A 22,247-nucleotide genomic window follows, 5' to 3' on the forward strand; every position below is an offset into this window, starting at 1 on the left:
GCCATTGTAATCATTGAATTCCATAAAAGAAATAATAAATAGTCTTAGTTTTACAGCCGTCTAATAAACGTCACGTGATATTCGATTTTGTCGATAAGTGGCGGTATAAATTACGCAATATTTGACTGCATGACGATTGGTGTGTACTGCATGACGATTGGTGTGTACTGCATGATGTTTGGTGTGTACTGCATGACCATTGGTGTGTACTGCATGGCGATTGGTGTGTACTGCATGACGATTGGTGTGTACTGCATCATGTTTGGTGTGTACTGCATGACGATTGGTGTGTACTGCATAATGTTTGGTGTGTACTGCATGACGATTGGTGTGTACTGCATGACGATTGGTGTGTACTGCATGACGATTGGTGTGTACTGCATGACGATTGGTGTGTACTGCATGATAAATGTGAACTGAAGGCAGAGGAGGCGTTCCATAAATATGTGTTGTTTTCTGCGTTAAACAACAAAAAAGCTCACACACAACAAAATATACAAGGCAATATTTAATCAAATACTGAAAATACCTTGTGTTTCACATTGACCTTTTGATTAAAATTGCGCTTGGAAATCTTTTTTCAATTTCAAATTGCACAAATCATCACTCGAATCAAGCATGTTGTATGAAATTGATTCTAAATATTATAATAATATATAATAAATAATATATATTTAGCTCCATAATATTATATAATATGTCTTTTTTGCTAATGTAAATTTATTAAAAACATGCCAGGGCTTGCGATAATATTTCTTAACAATACAAATCACAATGATCGAGAAAAGAATCGTAAAGCAACATGCATCATTCATATGAATGACAATTCCACCATGATCAAGGACCCTCACAATCCAACACAGGAACCACGACGATTCACCTTTGATTATTCATACTGGTCACATGATGGCTTTAAAACTTTAGAGAATGGCTATTTGGCAGCCGAAGACAAGAAATACGCTGATCAGGTGAGGTTAGGTGAATCTGATTGAATAATGTCAGTGATATGGCCTTACCATGGTGAAACACCGGTTCTCGTCAGATCACCAAAGTTAAGCAATGTTGGGCCTGGTTAGAGCTTATATGGGAGACCATCTGGGAACATCAGGTGCTGTATATGAATGTGACCCGAGACATGACTAACTACGACTTTTAGTTGATAGAAGATTGAAAAAATGTTGTTAAGAAGAGTTGTACTGTATGTGGATGTTTAATGAAATTATGTCAATAATGGTTACACACTAGGCATATTAATAGTATTATAGTATAAATAATTTTGAGTTAATAAGATATAAGGAAGAAAAGCAAAGAGACTATGGAGCGGCTATTCCTGAATATACAATACTAAGTATCGTAGTTTTAAATTATAAATTTTAGGCGATCTTGTCAAAGGCCACGTTTCGATATTCAATATTGAACTTGACCTGACGTGGTTCCATGGTATCTTTATATGAAAATGGTAGAGTGGATAGAAAAAAAAATTAAATAAAAATTTACCTTAAAATGGTTTTGAACTGAGTCGGTGGATGTCTTGTCGTTGTATGGTTTAAGTTTAAAAGACTGTATGTTCGATATTAGTGCGTGTGCGTAATAGAATGAAATGCTTGCGCACGATGTGCGTGATGCAGAATTTTGTGTATTGTGTATACTAGTGTATCGTACATAATAGTAGAAGATCGAAAATATAACATATTAGCTATAATGGTAGAATATGAAAAAGTAGTATAGGCCTAGGCCTAGAATGTAGAAATAGGAAATGTTTATTAATAAAAAAGGATAGATTTTGAATGTGAGGAATGACTTATGATGGTTAAATCCCACTAGAGATCTATGTCAGCTACTAGGCCTGTATAACGTCGTGAGGTGGTTTCCCGAATGGTCTTAAAATCAAAACGGTACTGGGTATGACCAACTAGCGTTCTTGTCACCAACTAGTCATCCATTCATAGAAGTACTGATGTAGTAGCCTATCTGTACGGTGACCATAGAATGTGACCCGAGACATGACTAACTACGACTTTTAGTTGATAGAAGATTGAAAAAAATGTTGTTAAGAAGAGTTGTACTGTATGTGGATGTTTAATGAAATTATGTCAATAATGGTTACACACTAGGCATATTAATAGTATTGTTTGTTAGTATAAATAATTTCGAGTTAATAAGATATAAGGGCTCTGTATTCATGTGTGTGCCTTACTCTCCTACTACTGTAGCCATCACACAGCGCTACATAATACTATAGTACCAAAACTTAGGTGCCATGCTAATGCACTTAATATTCCATAATAATATTTCCACAACATAACCCTCCTAATCAACATTTCTCCTAATAACTGAACCGAACCCTCTAGACTACTAAAGGTCCTAATGTATTTGTGTGGTGCGTTTGTTAGTAGGACTGTATATTATAGTTTATACTGTGTTCAAATTTATATATTGTGTAGTGCAATTTAAAATTGCATAAAATCTGAGCAGCCCATATCCAGTACAGTATTACTATTATTAGTTAAATTCACAATTATAAAACTATATCTACTAAATAGCTATACTTCAATTAGACATTGGACTACCATTTATCAATCTCAATCCGTGCATCTTGGCTGCTCTAAGATATATTTTAATTGCAATTATTTTCAACGTTACAATTACTTATTGAGTTAATGACGCAATCCCAACTCAAAGTTTTCGATCAAAACATATCTCATAATGTAACAAGCTTGTTTGGCTACTCTGTATGCATAATCATAAAAATTCCTTGCGATCTGTGTGAAAACACCTTCTTAACCGTGACGAGTTGTAAACAATCCTAATTAGCATTGATCATGCATAATGCATACTCGTGGTTTGAAATCTTTGTTTACTTTCACTCGCGCCGATTTTCCAGACGAAATGTAATAAAATTAATTTACCTGTTAATTACATAAACTTGTTGTTTTTGGCTCGAATTTTCGACTTAAAGTGAATAACTTTAATATTACTTTGATATGGCCAATTTAAATTTAGAATATTTTGACCTTCATTTTTTGTGTTTCAAGGGACAATACATCTTTAAAACAATAATACAAATTGCACTCTCTCTCTCTCAAATTTAAAATGCAATACAGTAGAACCCCTTCTTGAGGACACCCCTATTCAGGGATATACCAATTAAGGGGACACTTTCCTGTGAAATGAAGGAGAGGCAATAAATATTTAAACTATGGCACACCACTATTAAGGGGACACTTTCCTGTGAAATGAAGGAGAGGCAATAAATATTTAAACTATGGCACACCACTATTAAGGGGACACTTTCCTGTGAAATGAAGGAGAGGCAATAAATATTTAAACTATGGCACACCACTATTAAGGGGACACTTTCCTGTGAAATGAAGGAGAGGCAATAAATATTTAAACTATGGCACACCACTATTAAGGGGACACTTTCCTGTGAAATGAAGGAGAGGCAATAAATATTTAAACTATGGCACACCACTATTAAGGGGACACTTTCCTGTGAAATGAAGGAGAGGCAATAAATATTTAAACTATGGCACACCACTATTAAGGGGACACTTTCCTGTGAAATGAAGGAGAGGCAATAAATATTTAAACTATGGCACACCACTATTAAGGGGACACTTTCCTGTGAAATGAAGGAGAGGCAATAAATATTTAAACTATGGCACACCACTATTAAGGGGACACTTTCCTGTGAAATGAAGGAGAGGCAATAAATATTTAAACTATGGCACACCACTATTAAGGGGACACTTTCCTGTGAAATGAAGGAGAGGCAATAAATATTTAAACTATGGCACACCACTATTAAGGGGACACTTTCCTGTGAAATGAAGGAGAGGCAATAAATATTTAAACTATGGCACACCACTATTAAGGGGACACTTTCCTGTGAAATGAAGGAGAGGCAATAAATATTTAAACTATGGCACACCACTATTAAGGGGACACTTTCCTGTGAAATGAAGGAGAGGCAATAAATATTTAAACTATGGCACACCACTATTAAGGGGACACTTTCCTGTGAAATGAAGGAGAGGCAATAAAAATTTAAACTATGGCACACCACTATTAAGGGGACACTTTGTTGGGTCCCAAAGCTGCCTATCCTTAAGAATTAATATCCAAAACCTAATAAGTGTTTGGGAAAGCATATACAGTACTAGGCTTGTGAGACGTGTTTGGGAAAGCATATACAGTACAAGGCTTGTGAGAAGTTTTTGAGAAAGCATATATAGTACAAGGCTTGTGATAAGTATTTGGGAAAGCATATACAGTACAAGGCTTGTGAGAAGTGTTTGGGAAAGCACAGTACTACTGTTGGCTTGTGAGAAGTGTTTGGGAAAGCACAGTACAAGGCTTGTGAGAAGTGTTTGGGAAAGCATATAAAGTACAAGGCTTGTGAGAAGTGTTCAGGAAAGCATATACAGTACAAGGCTTGTGAGAAGTGTTCAGGAAAGCATATACAGTACAAGGCTTGTGAGAAGTTTTTGGGAAAGCACAGTACAAGGCTTGTGAGAAGTGTTTGGGAAAGCACAGTACAAGGCTTGTGAGAAGTGTTTGGGAAAGCATATAGTACAAGGCTTGTGATAAGTATTTGGGAGAGCATATAGTACAAGGCTTGTAAGAAGTGTTTGGGAAATCATATACACAGTAGGCCTACAATACAAGGCTTGTGAGAAGTGTTTGGGAAATCATATACACAGTACAAGGCTTATGAGAAGTGTTTGGGAAAGCATATATAGTACAAGGCTTATGATAAGTATTTGGGAAAGCATAGTACAAGGCTTGTGAGAAGTGTTTGGGAAAGCATATACAAAGTACAAGGCTTGTGAGATTGTGTTTGGGAAAGCGTATACAAGGCTTGTGAGAAGTGTTTTAATAATATTCTTTCTCATTTTGTAGCAAATTGTTTTTGACAATCTTGGCCAGGGAGTACTTGATAATGCATGGAAGGGTTATAATTGCTGTTTGTTTGCATATGGCCAGACTGGCAGTGGAAAGTCATACTCCATTGTGGGATATGGCGCAAATAAAGGTAATTATAAAAGAAAGCTTGTTTCAGCACACATCTTTACTAAAATGTCAACTGGTTTGTGGGTACAGGCTCAAATTAACACATATGGTTGTTCAAATGCTTAATGAGGAAACCACTGATGACGATCTGAATTGAATAAAATGAAATACTGTGGACTATTTCCGTTTTAAAAGCAATAAACAGAATTCCGTTTAATGAAACATTTGTAAATGGTTATATTATAAGATCATCATCACAAAGCACACAAAAGGACAATCAAGAAGTAACAACTGTCTCACCTCATTTGATTATCTTGTTATCTTTAATTATAATTTAGGAATTGTTCCTATTGTCTGTGAGGAATTATTCAAAGGTATAGAGTCGAAAAAGAAAACAGCTGACAAGTCTAAAGAAGAGGAATATCAGGTAATTTTGTAAACAATTTGTATCAAAAAGTATAATGTTTCTATACAATACCAGAATAGCTTTTGGTAGAGTGACAATTTCAAGTATTCAAATATAAAATTCTGGATCTTCAATCTATTGATTTTTAAGATACTATTCAGGATTTACCACTGATTTATTGACCAGTGTCAAAACAATTTAATTTGCGCTAGCAACTTTAAGTTACTCTTCATTGATTGTCACAAATAAGAAGTGTTGTTTTCTATGATTAAATGTATTTAATGAGCTGTTTCGTTTCAGGTTTCTTTAAGTATGATGGAGATTTACAATGAGCAAGTACGAGATCTGCTGAACGCCAAAGCATTCAAGGTCAAAGGTGGTATAAAGATTAGACAACATCCAGATAAAGGGTTTTATGGTAAAGATACACTTTATACACTGTTCTCATGCCTATCTCTCATCGACATAAATGTTCATATCAAACCAGTTTAAAGTTCTCTTGCTTTAACTTTTATCATCCCTCTTCTTCTAGCTGAAGGCCTTCTCAAAGTTCCTGTAAAGAGTTATGAAGATATAAATAGTAGAATCAATGAAGGAACAAGGAATAGAACCATAGCATCTACCAGAATGAATGCTACAAGCAGGTATGTGTTTCTCCAATTTTAATATGTTTTTTTTAAATATAAATAAAAAGAAAAGAATTTCCAACCACATTTTTAAATTACTTTATAGTGGAGCAGATCGAGTCATGTTTACAGGGAGAGTTCTTTTTCCAAAATTCAGCAAAAATCATCATGATCTAGACAAGCCTATTTATCACTACTTCTGGTACTGGTCTTTGGGTTTGTTTCCTCTATGTTTATACTGTAGACCCTTGGATTCCATCCAATCAATTTGCTTGAATGATTAGTGCTCAAAATGTTCCCCTGTTATTTGAATCATGGTTTCAACAAAATAATGAATTTGTTAGTATTAAAACAATTTTTTTTTCATAATTATTATAAAGTTGCTTTTTTCTCTTTTAGTCGAGCTCACACCATTGTGTCCATCAGCTTTGCTCAGAAAGGTTTGAATGATGTTGGAAAAAACATGACAAAAACATCTATCATTAATCTTGTGGATTTAGCTGGCAGGTAAGTATCATTCCACTATTTATATTAAATGCTGCCCTGTGGTATAAAGCCACAATATAATCCCACCATGGGACAGGCCACACTGTGTTATATGTTCACACTGGAGTTTAAGCTTTTCTGCCATTTAAGGCCACCCTTGAATATAAGGCTGTGATGATTTATATTGCCACTTGTGTTACAACACACAAAAGAGGGAATGGGGGATATATAAGATGTAAGGCCCACCTGTGTGAAATTTGTTGTAATGGTTATGCCAAATTTATCTTTAGGATTTAACTAGAAGGTAGATACCTTCTTAATCACTGCAGTTGAAACTACTTTTTGTGTACTTATTTATACATAATTTGTATGTGTTTACTTTACAGTGAAAGGGTTGATAGTACTGGTGCAACTGGGGATAGGTTGAAGGAAGGAGCAATGATCAACCAGTCCCTCTCATCACTTGGAAATTGTATCAAGGCATTAGCAGATATGAGCGCCAAGAAGAAAGGAATTATAGGTAACTAACCTTGAAGGCAATAGGGACTTTACAAGACACGATGGTTAGGGGAGGACGACGAATATCCTGTGTTTGCTAGAGCGTAAAATCATAAACAGTCGACAAAGTCGTTTTATTAGTTACGCACTTTGCGCGAAAGACGATAACCGACAGTATATCTCCCTCCCCTGTCTTTTGGTGCGGAGCCCTTCTGAATTACTTGGCTCTGGTGATGCAGCATAGGCCTAGCCTTCCTACAGTAGCTAGCGGCCTCGCATTCAAACGCCACTTTTAAAACAGCCATTTTAACCCAATAAAAATGTTATTTCATTAAACAATAAAATTAGAAGTTCAAATATTATTTAAAAATTCCACGTTTAAGTGTAATTTAAACTGTATATTTAAGGTTATATATACATTATTTCTAGTCGTTCTCCGTAAACGGGAAAATGGCAACTTTATCGTCCTCAAAAAGTTAAGATGACAAAATTTCACGCTAAGCTCCACCCACTTTGTTAAAGCTCATGCATAAATTATTCATTAGCACCGTCCTGTGGCTTCCAGTCATGTTTCGTAAAGTCCCTATTATCTTTCTATAGTGCTCAGAAAATTCGTACATTCAACACTCTTCAAACCCATACAAACTCCTTTATATTGAATACAAAATGTAACACTAGATTTTTCTACCAAACACAATCTATAATTTCCCATTAAACATATCTCAATTTTGATTGACTTCAGTGATTTCAGTTCAATTTCCTTTTGAAACTCACGCCTACATGATGGCACAAGTGCGTTAATAAGTCCATGTTGCAGTACCTTTTATTTGCTTATAATGAGACTAATAATTTTTCGTTCACAGTTCCATACAGAGATTCTAAGCTTACAATGCTGTTAAAAAATGCTTTAGGAGGCAACAGTAAAACTATTATGGTAAGTGAACATTCAATTGAAAGGAGAAGTAAAAGTTATTCTCTTTAATTTAATAAATGAAAATGGTATGTTATTATGTTTTTTATGATTAATTCCGATTTGTATTATATTGATTGTCTATGTTTTAAGAAATGAGACACACTTTTAACCATTGCTTTGTACTTTTTTTAATAGATTGCCGCTATTAGTCCTGCCGACATTAATTTTGAGGAAACCATGTCTACACTGCGTTATGGTATTATAAAAAATCTATACTATTTTCATGTTTTCATTCTTTACATTTTAAAAATATAAATGTTTTGGTTTTTGGGGAGTTTTAGTAGAGTAGAAAAACTGCATAACACGCATCCAACAGTGAGTAACTCGCCAATTACAGGATGGATAAACTATTTAATAATTTATCGTGCTTATAAACTAAGTCTCATTTGAGGCTTGGGGAGTGGAGTTGAAAGAGTTGTTAGTTACAACCCTGCACTAGGGCAGGATTGAACCCTGGATTTTGGGGATTGGAAGGCAAGCATATTAGCCACCAAGCTACAGCCCCACTTTTTCCCAATCATCTAAAATTTGCAATAATAATAATAATAGTTCATTCTTATATAGTGCATATAAGCAAGCTCTCAATGCGCTGAACATTATTAGCCCAGTCATTTCCTGATCAAACACCTATGGAAACATACTCCCATATATGCAGCTAGTAATCAGCGTAACGTTGTGTCTTGACCGGGTTCCCAATTATACCAGCTATGTGTAACATTTTTTTAAATAATGTCTTAAATAAATTATTTTTTCTAATAGCGGACCGAGCAAAAGCCATTAAAACGAAGGCTGTAGTGAATGAAAGCCCTACAGATAAATTGATAAGAGAATTGAAGGAGGAGAATGCCAGATTGATAGAAGCACTTGAAAAGAGCAAGCAAGGCGGAGGGGGTATGACAGAAACAATACAGCAAGGATTCACTGAAGCAGGTATGAGAAACAATGTTTTATTTTTATTCCTCTCAGTTCTTATTCGTTGGTTGTATTTGCATGCACATGCTTATTAATAATAATAACTTTTATAAAGCGCTATTTACTGATGTCTCACAGCGTTAAAAGACCAACAAGAATTATTGAAAAAGATAAGATTTTAGAAGTGACTTAAAAGATATTTACACAGACAGATATAAAGCTCTGTCTGCACTATCAAACTAGTTTGACAAAAAAGTGTGATGTGCCCAAATATGGTGGTGATATGCCCAAATATAGTCATATCATCATGTCCATATATGGGCACATCACATTTTTTGTCACATAAAGTATGATAGTGTAGACAGAGCTTAACTGCCATTAACTTAAATAATGTAAAATGAATGTAGATGGTGATAATATGTGGCAACACCAAGCAAGTACCTGACCTGGTCATTTAAAAAAAATTATTGTTTATATCATTATTATTAAATATTTCTTGTAAAAATTACAAATTTGAAATTGAAATATATTGCAGCAATATTAATCAAAATGTTAATGTATTCACTTTTATTATAAATTGTAGAGGTTGATCAGATGAAACAGGATCTGTTGATGCAGCTGAAACAGAATGAAGAAGAAATGGAAGTTGCCAAAAAGACATGGGAACAGAGACTCTCCGAAGTAAATGCTGCAAATATGGTAAGTTAAACAAATCATAGAAACAGAAACTTTCTCAAAAGTCAATGCTGTAAATATGGTAATAAAAAAAAATCCATAGAAACAGAAATCGCAGAAGTCAATGCTGTATTTTTTCCTGTAAGATGATTTTGAAAAAAAAAGGAACTCTCAGAAGTCAATGCTACTACTGTATATCATATCATTCTAAAGGCTAATATACACATATTTTATGAGTAAAAAAAACATTATTTAGTTGATCATAGAATACTTAACTACAAGTTGTGTTCACTTGTAGGAAAAACTCCAGCAAGAGCGACAAAAACAAGAAGAGATGAAAGTAATACCACATTTTTGGAACTTGAATGAGGATCCGGCACTTACTGGTATTGTGATACACTTTGCAAAAGAGGGTGTTGCCAAGATTGGCAATGACAAGGCTAAAGCAATGCCTGATATTGTACTCTCTGGGCTTAGGTGAGGAGGATAAAATCATAATTATAAATTGTAAATCGTTATCTATGTATCATTGTAATTGTGATCATAATCTGTATGTCTGTATCCATTTCTCATCCTTAAATTTAATCAAGCCGTTGTTTCCACATCTTTATAAGAATAAGTGTATACAAATACAAAACATGCATTATTTTTTTTAAAACACACCTACTTTTATTTAAGTTATCCATCATGAATCATTGACGAATGCTAGGCCGAGAAGCTAAGTCAATAAAAAGGCGTACAACAAGTTATTTCTGAATGCAATCAGTCACTATTAGATATCAGTTTTTTGTTAGATAGGGCTAATCTCAAATGATACGTGATGCGTAATTGACCAATCAAATTGCAAGAATACAATCAGGTGTGTTATAAAGGCAGATGTGATGATCAATGATGGAATCATCCTGCATATCAATAGTGTTATTATTTCTTATACAGTATTCAGCCAGAACATGCCGTTGTAGTTAATGAGAAGAACTGTGTCAAGCTTAAGGTTCTACCTGCTGCGAAAACACTTGTCAATGGAAAGGATGTTGATGGAGAAATTGAGCTTCACCACAATGATCGGTAATTTATTTTTCATCCAATAAAACAGTAACACGTCGGCTTAAGTGACCACTCAATGCCATTCGCTATAATAGGGAAAGGGGCGAAAAATAATAAAGATTCCAATAAAACAAATAAAATTAATAAACAGGATCATAATTATAAAATAACACGAAACTTTAAAAAATTTAATGAAGACAGTTTTTTAAACGATTTATTAATGGTAAATTGGAATGGTATTACCGCCAGTAAGAGTGCCAAACTTCTCGAAACTACTAACCAAAATTTTAGATAAACATGCTCCTTGGAAAAAACACAGGGTACGTAAAAAAACAGCTCCTTGGCTATCTGATGATGTAATTGAAAAGATGAGAGAAAGAGATAAACTCAAAAGAGAATGTAAACATTCTAAAAATGAATCACTCTGGAAAAGGTACAGAAAGTATAGAAATATGTGCAATAAATTAATACGTAAAAGTAAAGCTAATTTTATTCAAGAAAGTATAAAAGAAAATAAAAACGATGTAAAAAAAACATGGGATACCATAAGATATATTATATCGTCAAAAAAGAAAACTCAAACTATTCAAACAATTTGCAATGATGATGGCGATGTCCTCTATAAAGCTAAGGACATCGCAAATGAAATTAATACATTTTTCTCAAATTTAGGTTCAAATCTTGCATCACAAATACATGAGCCAATAAATGATATAAATTATGATGAAATCGATGCTTTCACCGAAAAAAATTTTGAATTCGAACACATCACATGTGAATTTGTATATAAATACTTAAGTAATCTTTCAAAAAACAAAGCCACTGGTCATGACAACTTACCACCGGGCATTCTAAAACTGTCTGCCCCGATTATATCCCCAAAAATTACAAGAATCATAAATCACTCCTTCACAACATGTAAATTCCCAAATACGTGGAAAATAGCAAAGGTCACGCCAATTTTTAAGAATGGTGAAGAAACTAACCCTAATAATTATCGTCCCATTTCCGTCTTACCTATACTTTCAAAAATAATTGAACGAGTCGTTTTTAATCAACCTTATGCTTTTTTGAATAATAATAATCTGTTATGTATAAATCAATCAGGTTTTCGACCATCATACTCAACATCTACTGCACTTACAAAAGTGACGGAAGACTGGTATAGTGCAATAGACAAGGGTAAGCTGGTCGGAATCTGTTTACTAGATTTTAAAAAGGCCTTTGATACGGTAAACCATAACATACTATTAAGCAAATTGAGACTTTATGGTTTAAGTAAATATGTTTTAAAATGGTTCGAGAGCTATCTGTCTGAGCGAAAGCAATTCACAAATGTAAATAATACATTGTCTGATTATACACACATCCAATGTGGAGTGCCTCAGGGGTCAATCGTGGGCCCACTTGCTTTCCTCTTATATATAAATGACCTATCGAAAGTTGCAAACAAATGTAAAATAAGTATGTATGCTGACGATACTATAATTTATTGTTCTTCAAAAAATGAAAATGAAATATACCAAAGTATAAATGAAGAACTTATACAAATCCACGATTGGCTAAAAAATAATAAATTGAGTCTAAATGTCTCTAAATCCGAGTTCATGTTGATCGGATCGACAAACCGATTGGCAACCATCAAAGAAAAAAATAGATCAGTTAATATAGATAATGATCTTGTACCACGCGTTCGATATTGCAAACATCTCGGTATCATAATAGACGAACATTTATCATGGAAAAATCAGATTGAATACATTCGAGGTAAAGCTCTAAATGGATTGGGTATGCTCAGACGATGTAGCTATTATTTTCCACAAAACATATTAAAACATATTGCAAACTCTATTGTAATACCTTACTTGAGCTATTGTAACATAATTTGGGGAAATAGTAGTCAAACTCTAATGAAAAGAGTTCAAACTATCCAAAACAGAACAGCTCGAATCGTGTGTGGTCTAACATGGGACACACCTAGTAGTGAGGCACTAAGACAAATTAATTGGTCAACTTTATTTTATCAAGATAGATATGAATGTTGTATGGTTATATATAAGGTTTTGACAGATAATGCCCCACCTTACCTAAATAATGTATTTACATACAATGATATAAATTATAATCTAAGGCACAGTGATACACATCTATTCATCCCGAAGCCAAAAACCGATTTTAAAAAACGAAGTCTGTCTTATCGTGGAGCAATTATATGGAATAGTCTCAATGTTGATACCCTTCCAAATTCAGTTAAGTTGTTCAAAACGTATCTGAAAAATGCATTGTAAAACATAATGGTATGGTAATCTACGATGGTGTACATCCAACTTTTAAAATGGCTAAATATCATGTAAAATGTGTGTTTTATCACTATTATTTTAAGGTAAATGAAATCAAAAAGATTTATTATGTATTACAGTAGAATCCCCATAAATTATACACTTCGATAAGGGTTCACGTTTACACGGGAAGTACCGGTATGGTGTACCCTAAATAGAGGTGTCAGATGAAGGGGATTCTGCTGTAATTTTGTTTCTTTTCAATTTCAATTTTTTCGTTTCTTTAGTATTTATATGGTGTTGGTTTTTTTTTGTAATACAGTATCACGAACTTGTGTAAAAACAATCAATGTTGATTGAACGAGTTGTGCTGTACATCAGTCTCGTGTCTAAATAAAGTTTATATATATAACTTGCTTTAAAAAACCATGCAAAGATGACATCCAAATAATGAGTTTCATCTGAGATCCATTAAAAAAAATGTTGATTTAATAGTAAAGTTACTGTGAAACTTCTCAGTATTGGTCTCCTTTCCAGTAGGTTGTATTAGCAATGCTGCTTAAAGGAGATTCTTAATCAGGGGAGGCCCTGCCAGCCTGGGCCCCTCTAAATTTCAGAAATTTCAATGCAAAAGATAGAAAATTCAGCACTTCATTTCACTACTTTTAGGCCCAGGGCCCCACCTATTTCAAAATCCTGGATCCACCACTGATGATTGGGTAACTACAAGTTCCACATTACCCTATAGCATACTTGGAGAGGCCACTTCATAATCATTATAACTCTCCAATATCTTTTTGTGCTGTTCAAAGGATGGCTTATTATCATGTAATTTTGTAAATAAGTTATATTTATTATATTTTGTATGTTTTACAGTATTATGTTTGGATCAAAACATCTTTTCGTATTCCACCATCCACAAGATCTTGCCAAAAATAAACAAAAACAGGAAGCAATTGCTCCAGTAACATATGATCAGGCTCAGAAGGAAATTGCAGCAAATTCAGGTTTTGACGTGCAACAGGGTCCAGGGAAGTCAAAAGGTATGTAAAGATTTATTTGCTCCTTAAATTATGTGAAGATTTTGATTTCTCTATTTTATATTACAACCCAGCTTTAGTTATTATAGTTGAGTTATGATCTTCTGTTTCATCATATTTAAGTGTGATGTTTCCAAATTTGGTAGTGATATGACATCATCATGTCCATATATAGGCACATCACATAAATAATAAACTTAATACTGGTGAAAAACTAAGCTCTCTCTACACTATCAAACTTTATGTGACAAAAAAATGTTATGTGCCCATATATGATGATGTCATATCACTACCATATTTCGGCATATCACTACCATATTTGGGCACATTACATTTTATTTGTCAAACTAGTTTGATAGTGTAGACAAAGCTTTTCACTTCACCTACCTCTTTACAGCACAACTATATTCAAGAGGGTCTTAAAAAAGAAATGAGGCCATACAGTAGTTGTAGTTTTTCTTTTTTAGAGGATCTGTTACTTCAGGAGGACTTGATTGAGATGGTGCCAATGGTAAATGAAGTAAATGCTATGAGTGATGAGCTTAAGAAGAATGTAAGATTCCAAATTGCTCTTGTTTCCCCAAAAGCAAGAGGTCTCAAGACTGGTCGTACTGAGGTAACTGTACTGCTTTTCACTTTTCCATATTGGTCCTGGCAGAAGGATGTTTTACTCAATTTGAAGCAACCTCCCTCCTGACAGACTTCCTTATGTCCTGTTTTCTGTTGACCGTCTGTCTGTCTCTCTAACCCTTATTCTGTAGCTATCCTTATATTAATATTCTATAGCTCTCCTTAATCTATAGCCCTAATCCTTATTCTGTAGCTCTCATCCTTATTCTGTAGCTATCCTTATTCTGTAACCCTAATCCTTATTCAGGTGGTTCTCATCCTTATTCTGTAGCTCTCATCCTTATTCTGTAGCTCTCATCCTTATTCTGTAACCCTAATCCTTATTCTATAGCTCTAATCCTTATTCTGTCTCTCTCATCCTGATTCTGTAGCTATTTTGTCTTTGATCATATTAGCAGAAATAATGTTGTGTTTGATCACACCAGATGAAAATAGGTTTTTACACTTAATTTTAAATACCATTGTTTTCTATGATATATTAAATTTAATTGCATTACATTATTATTATTATTATTGTTCCTATTAATTATATCAAATTATGTCAAATTTAATATGAGAATAAAAACAAAGTTTTTCTGTGTTCAAGTTGTATTGTAAATCTATCCAGGTAAGTATTTTAATCATTATGCGAATGTTATTTGTGTATTCTGTAGGTAATGGTGATTATGAAGAATGTCAAAAATGAAAATGAGTTTTTATGGAACAAAGATAAGTTCTTAAACAGAAGATACCTTATGCAAGAGATGTACCAGTATTTTGTTGAAGGTGACAAAGATTGGGACAGAGAAAAGGTGAGATTTTGTTTGTCTTCCTTTAACCTCTCATAGTTGTAGATGACACCACCAACATCCCTAGCTGCCTCTTTTCAGTATCATGTCTTTAAAATATTTTCTTTTTACAAGCAATAATCAGAGATTCTTAGACTATGGTATACAGAGAGTTTAAACAATTCAGTGGTACCATAGTTATCTAAAGTTTAATAATTTGATTATTGTTTTGTATTATCTTTGGTTCTTATAGTTGTCATTAATTGTTACTCGGCAAATTAGAATTTTGCAAATTATAGTACTAGTGCTTTGTTTGATTGTTAGCACAATCTTCCTGAATATTTTGGTGTTAATATATATTAGTATATACTTACAGAACATGCCTATTTATTTTGAGGAAAATTGATATATTGGTCACATCACAAAAGCTTATTATATTAAAATCTGACTTTTTGATACAAGTAGTTTTAAAAATTCACACGTTTGTTTTTGGCGTTGCTGTTCTATTGTTTCAACTGAAACTATTGTTAGTTGAAAGGCTGGTAATAAATAACCATTACACCAAACTTGCATACACACATGGTTGTAGTTAATTAGCCCAATCACAAACATTGTTTTTTTTTTTTTTGGAGAATAGGAGAGTAGGAGAATTTTAGAGTAGACGGAGGTATGCAACCTTGGAGTGCCGTTTTTGTTTTTATTTTCATTTTTTATTGTTATATTATTAACTTCTTATCACCATATTGCTTTTTAAAGGTCTCAGCTTAGAAGCTTTGCTTATTTTGAGTTCCCTTTTCCATAACGTTTTAGTTTTATGGAATAAATTGATTTTGATTGATTTATGGAATTTTCTTTATCGTACAGGAAAATGATCCATTCTGGGAGCCAGTAGACACAGAGATCATTGTAGGAAATGCTCACATCTACCTGCAGCCTCTGGCCTATCAGATTGAATTGGAAGAGACTGTCTGGATAACAGATTACAGGGGAAATGAGCAAGGTCATCTGAGGGTCGAGGTAAACCCTTGTAAAGAAGATGGTTCCGACCTGCCTGATGAAGAATTTGTGGATGATCCAAAAGATTTGGTAATCAACAATGGTGTTAGGAGTTTATTTTTGTTTTTTCCACTTTATTTAGAGAGGGTAACCCTTCCAGCTGAACCCAGAAAATCATCTGATGTCCAGGGGCCCTCTTTAAAATAATAAAATATAAACACTCTTTAAAATATAAAATACAATATTAACCCTTTTAAGAATTTACTGTCCCCGGACGCGAGGCCCGTGTATGTTACGGGTTGACTTTTTGGGGCCACTGAATTGCACTTTTTGAGCATTTGACCTTTGACCTAGGTCAAAAATAAAATGCAATTTTTCGGAAGGCCAAAACATTTCATTTAACAATAAAACAATTGCAGAAAGTTATAGTCATAAAAATGTATTTTGCATTTTTTCCTAAACCTATTAAAAATACCTTATTTAGCCTCAGTCACTTGGGGTAGAAGGGTTAAAATACTACATTACTTTTTACAAACTACGATAGAATATGGTTTTTAAACTTTAATTTAAATGAATTAATAGTGAAAGTCATTAGAGGCATGTCCAGAATATCCTCATCAGAAAATTAATTTCTCTAAATTGTCCGTTTAATTTATATGGATGATTATTGATGGTTTATTAATGTGATGACAACCTTATCAATGGTAGCAGGTGTTGAAGTTTATATTGACTTTTTCTAATAATTGTTTTCTTTCAATCCTTGCAAATAAATATTTTTCTGTTTCATTAGATTGGAAAATCAGCTCATTACAAGTTTCAAATTTTGTATGGAAGAGGATTACCTACTCGGATTGCCAAGGTACGTTAGCTCCTCCTTTCTGGATCATTTGAAACATAATACTGCAAAACCTTTTTTTAAAATGATGATGTGAGGATACTTCGCTTTGACATACAAAATTGAACCTTAATTTTAAATTGGTAGAATTAACATTTAAAAAGTAATAACAAATTATATATTAGTAAATGGAAAACTGAATTAACAGGTTATCGTAGCAAAACATTTTTTAGAGATTGAAGAAACTACAAGAAAGAGCAATAAATACTGGCCCTACATGTTGACTTTATTTGGAGAGCCACCTGTATTTTAAATCATAATCCGAAATTAACGAACGGTTTTAATAACAACTAATGATAATTTTCTCATTTTAGAGTTTTTGTAAATTTCAATTTTATGTTGAAAAAAACGTGTCAGTAACAAAGGAAATTGGCGGTACACGAAATCCAGAATACTGCTATGAACGTATATTACATTTCAATCCAGTCACTAAAAATGTAAGTTTTAATTTGTCAGGTGAATTAATACCATAGAGAGAGTATTAACTACTAGAGAGTCAACTCCTACACAATCCCAGCTCAAATAGCATTCCACCATGGAGAGTTTCATCACATAGGCCAATCAGATTCGCTGAATACTCCATCACTCACCACCATCATTATCTCCCATGGGCCTATATTTAGATGCTTATGATACAACCTTTAAGCATATCATAGCTAGAAAACATACTTATACTTATATTTATTTTATTGCTATTTTCACTACTAACAAACTTTCACATCCTAACATGATATTTCATTTTATGTCAACAGCTATTAGATTATTTATCAGAGGAAATGTTAGTGATAAACATTATGGGGCGACAAAAAGAAGGCGGTACACCTCAACGAGTTTCACGTGGAAAGCAGTCATCAGCAGTGAGCCGTAGTGTATCTCAAGTATGTATTGCAAAATACTAATCTCTTTCAATTTAAGGTTCTATTCAACTTACAGTTAAGGCTCTGTCTGCACTTTATGTGACAACAAAATGTGATGTGCTCATATATGGACACGATGACATTATATCACTACCATATTTGGGCACATCACACCTTTTTTGTCAACCAATTTGATATAGTGTAGCCAGAGCTTAAGGCAATTACTTGGCGTACACATTTTTATGTGTACAAAAATTGGAAACTGGTTGTTTTTACAGGTTTGATCTGGGCATATATACTGTATCTGGTTATTTTCATGTTATTTGCTGTTTGTTGTCTTTGTGTTATATTTTGCCAAAATAAAAGACACCCTGAATGTAGAGTTTATTAAAAGCAAGCAGTAGAGGCTAGATTCACCATAGCTTAATAAACGCTTTTGACTAACAAACATAAACGATTACAAATGCTTGATACCTCAGACAACAGCCAATTAACAATTTTAGGTGACCAACTTGATTGAACTCTACTCTTTGAGTCTTCCTTTCGTTCCCTTATACTGACATTTTTAATGATGATGAAATGAATTAACAAATATGACCATCAGTGATCAGACTGGGAACTAATTTCTGTACATATTTTACTCTTGTTAATGCTGCGTGTCTGAACATTGTCCGAACTTACAGAGTCGGTAAAATGTTATGTGTTTTTTTTTAATCGTTTACCATGTTATTTCACTTAGGTTGATGAAGAAAAATATAAATTAATGGTGGATTTAAATACAGAAAAAAGGAAAGTAGAAAAGTTACAACAAAGAATGGTGAGTATAAAGATGCAGTCTTTTTATAGGGCACATAAGGGGACACTTTCAGAACTACAAAGGTCCAGGAGAGTCTTGAACCTGTGCCTATTGTATGGAAATGTTTTTACGGCGCTCCTGATATAACCGCTCAATGCAACAAATAGGGTCTTCATAAGAATTTGGTTTTCTTTTGCAGCAAAAACTTCACAATGTTGTACAGACAGCTAAACAACAGAAACGAGATACATTAACATTAGAAGAAGTTGAGAACATATTATACTACGGTGAACTGGCTAAATTCCGCGCAGTGGGGAGGATTGTGGGAATGAGTGAAGTCGCCAAGAAAAATAATGATGGTAAAACGACAAGTGCAGCATGCCTAATGCAATAATGATACTGTTTTATATCATTTTTTTCATTTAGTGCGTGATTTTATCATTTTATAGCATTTTAAATAGATAGATAGATAGATAGTAGGTCTAATTATCCAGGGAGATTAAAATGTTCGACTTTTAATTTAAAAAATTCAAATCTTTACATTCTCGGTGTATCTAGATTAATCCAGTTTTATATGCAGATATACTCACCCCCTGCCCCTGGATCCGCGCCTATGTGATTACTCCGGTGTGTACTAGTTCACACCAAGGCAATCTAACATGACACTGATCTTGCCTTTCCAAGATAGGAACTCCTAACAGTCCTTTGATCTTATGTCTGGCTGTGACAAATACCTACAGTACTGTATATTCATATTCTTCGCGGTGAGCGGTGTTTGGAAGGGCATGGAACTGATCATGTTAGAGCCACAGGTAAACCCTTTGATCTCCGGAGCTCAGCATTCTGTTTGGTAGATTGCCTTGCTCACACTCCGTAGTGGATACAAAATAATTTTCGTTATATGGGCATGTTATTGACAAGTTTTGACTTTTCTTGCCAGTGTTCTTCTATGCCCTGTCTAAAGGTGAACAATTTTATATTAAGAAATAAAATCAAATCTTCATCTTCAATCAATAATTTTTATATTTTAGCAATGTGATCCAGGTAGATTTTTTCCACATAAAAAATATTTCAATGTGTATTGCTACTAATGACTCAGATGCCAACCAGAAGCCATGGCGTTAAAAATGAAATGTTGTGGTATCCATGTTTTTTTTATGGGGGCGGGAGTTCTTTCGGGTCTCAAGTGCAGATCGATCATTCAAAAGCTCTGTCTACACTACCAAATTAGTCGACAAAAAAGTGTGATGTGTCCAAATATGATGACATCATCATGTCCATATATGGGCACATCACATTTTTTTTAATGGGGGTTTTGGATGTGCTAATAAAAAAACTTGATCGATCATTCGAAAGCTCTGTCTATACTATCAAATTAGTCAACAAAAAAGTGTGATGTGTCCAAATATGATGACATCATCGTGTCCATTTATTGTTGTCACATGAAGTTTGGTAGTGTAAACAGAGCTTAGGCCCGGTGAGTTTTCTATTCTTGTACTTGACTGTACAGTGGAACGCGCGGCGTTAGCACTAAAATGTGTGAACTTTATGGCTACTGCTGGCAATGTAAATACTGAAAAAAAAGACTATAAAATATTTAATAAATGTCATAGTCTCTAAGAGTAGAATTTAATAGATTATTTAAAATAATTTAGCCTGTTAGATGTAGATAAGGCGTTTTCGATGATGTCAAAGTTTACGAGTATCTGCTTCTAAAGCAAGTATAGCATTGTAATGGTCCGTGACTCGGCCAATTTATGAATGTCGTCGGTCACGGGTGCTATCACAACATTTATTGGTGTGTAAGCATGACTGCAAACATTAAGCACGATTAAACAACGCCCATCATGTAATCAAAAAGAAGCAATATTTACTTCCGTCTACCAGCTTGAATAAACAATGTGATATTTAAAATTAGTTATTAAGTATGTCAAACATTCATATAAGCAATTATACCTGTCATTTATTTATTTTTTAGTCTTTCATTTATTAATAAGTTAAACGTAGTCGATTTTAAAATAATCATAAACAACGCCCATTATATGTAATCGAAAAGTCTATAAACAATATTTACTTTCGTCTACCACCTTTCGTCAAACATTTATATAAGCAATTATACCTGTCATTTATTTATTTTTTAGTCTTTCATTTATTAATAATTTAAAATAATCATAAACAACGCCCATTATATGTAATCGAAAAGTCTATTTACTTTCGTCTACCACCTTTCGTCAAACGTTCATATAAGCAATTATACCTCTCATTTATTTATTTTTTTGTTTGTAATTAGTCTTTCATTTCTTAATAAGTAAAACTTAGTCGATTTTAAAATGTAATGATGTGTAAGCATAATTTTTACAAACCACGCTCAAAACGCCCATCATGTAATCGAAAGTCAATAAACAATATCTACTTTCGTCTACCACCTTGAATAAAATAATGCGATATTTAAAATTATTAAGTATTATTTGTTTGTAATAGTCTGTCATTATTAAGTAAGTAGATTTTTAAATTTAATAATATAAATTAAATAAATTAATAAATATAAATTCAGGCGTACTTGAAGAAATATTTCTTCTTAAATAGCTGAGGGGAAGTTTTTTTAATGAAAATAAGAATAGCTATATAATAATATTTTATATTATAAAACACTAACATCACCTTTATATTCATAACCGTCCAAAGCCCGCAATAATATTTTCATTCAATAAATATTTTTTGATCATGAAGCACTGGATTTGTATTAAATGTAAAAATATATTCAATATAGACCTATATCTTCAGTGGAGACAATTACGTATTGTCGATATACAATAACTTATATAAAATGGTTCTAAAATGAAATATTAAAATGATTATTTATCATTATAGAACTCGTTATAAATGTGTTTACATAAATATAATTGTATATCAATGTGTATATGTTTTGTTAGTACCTAAAAAGAAATGTAATTATGTAATGTAATGACAATAAATGAGTTGCTATAGCTAAGTATTCAAGTTCAATATTTTACAATTAGGTCCTTATACGTTAATGTCAATCAATATTATTTGTACTAATCAAGTCACACTAGCCAACGATGCCCCTAGACCGCACCATACTTTTTGCCATAAAGGTGCAAACATCAGAGTGAAGGGGTAGTTACATTTAGATTCATTATATTATAAGTTTATACCCTAATACGTACACTAAAATGTCTGTATCCTAATTGTTTCTGTTGTGGTCTTGTTTTTAATTGGTTATTTTTATTGGTCCATAATGTGTGTTTATTTAACAGTATCTGTTCTATTAGTTTCATTTATATTTTCTGTTGATAACCGTTATAATATTGAATACAATGTTAGGCCTAC

The 22,247-nt window shown here is 33.3% G+C and overlaps 1 protein-coding gene across 1 annotated transcript; it reads left to right on the plus strand.

Moving 5' to 3' along the window:
- The first annotated feature begins 781 nt into the window (after nucleotides 1-781).
- On the plus strand, nucleotides 782-22,099 carry LOC144840365 (kinesin-like protein KIF28). Its single transcript, XM_078696157.1, has 22 exons — nucleotides 782-968; nucleotides 4,906-5,038; nucleotides 5,355-5,443; nucleotides 5,723-5,840; nucleotides 5,955-6,066; nucleotides 6,448-6,555; nucleotides 6,921-7,054; nucleotides 7,896-7,966; nucleotides 8,141-8,201; nucleotides 8,765-8,935; nucleotides 9,501-9,616; nucleotides 9,891-10,069; nucleotides 10,529-10,657; nucleotides 13,792-13,958; nucleotides 14,423-14,571; nucleotides 15,239-15,376; nucleotides 16,217-16,438; nucleotides 17,139-17,207; nucleotides 17,558-17,680; nucleotides 17,996-18,121; nucleotides 18,840-18,917; nucleotides 19,096-22,099. The coding sequence occupies exons 1-22, from the start codon at nucleotides 816-818 to the stop codon at nucleotides 19,288-19,290; spliced, it is 2,841 nt and encodes a 946-aa protein (XP_078552283.1). The 5' UTR covers nucleotides 782-815; the 3' UTR covers nucleotides 19,291-22,099.
- Nucleotides 22,100-22,247: the final 148 nt, after the last annotated feature.

This window comes from Antedon bifida, chromosome 4 (genome assembly GCF_963402885.1).
Source record: "Antedon bifida chromosome 4, ecAntBifi1.1, whole genome shotgun sequence".
NCBI classification, from domain to species: domain Eukaryota; kingdom Metazoa; phylum Echinodermata; class Crinoidea; order Comatulida; family Antedonidae; genus Antedon; species Antedon bifida.

Excerpts from the sequence above, each read along its gene's own strand:
- LOC144840365 (XM_078696157.1), top strand. The coding sequence starts at position 816 with ATGAATGACAATTCCACCATGATCAAGGACCCTCACAATCCAACACAG. Across the intron at positions 5,841-5,954 it reads TCCAGATAAAGGGTTTTATG|CTGAAGGCCTTCTCAAAGTT; the intron begins GTAAAGATACAC and ends CTCTTCTTCTAG. Across the intron at positions 17,208-17,557 it reads TACCTACTCGGATTGCCAAG|AGTTTTTGTAAATTTCAATT; the intron begins GTACGTTAGCTC and ends TTCTCATTTTAG.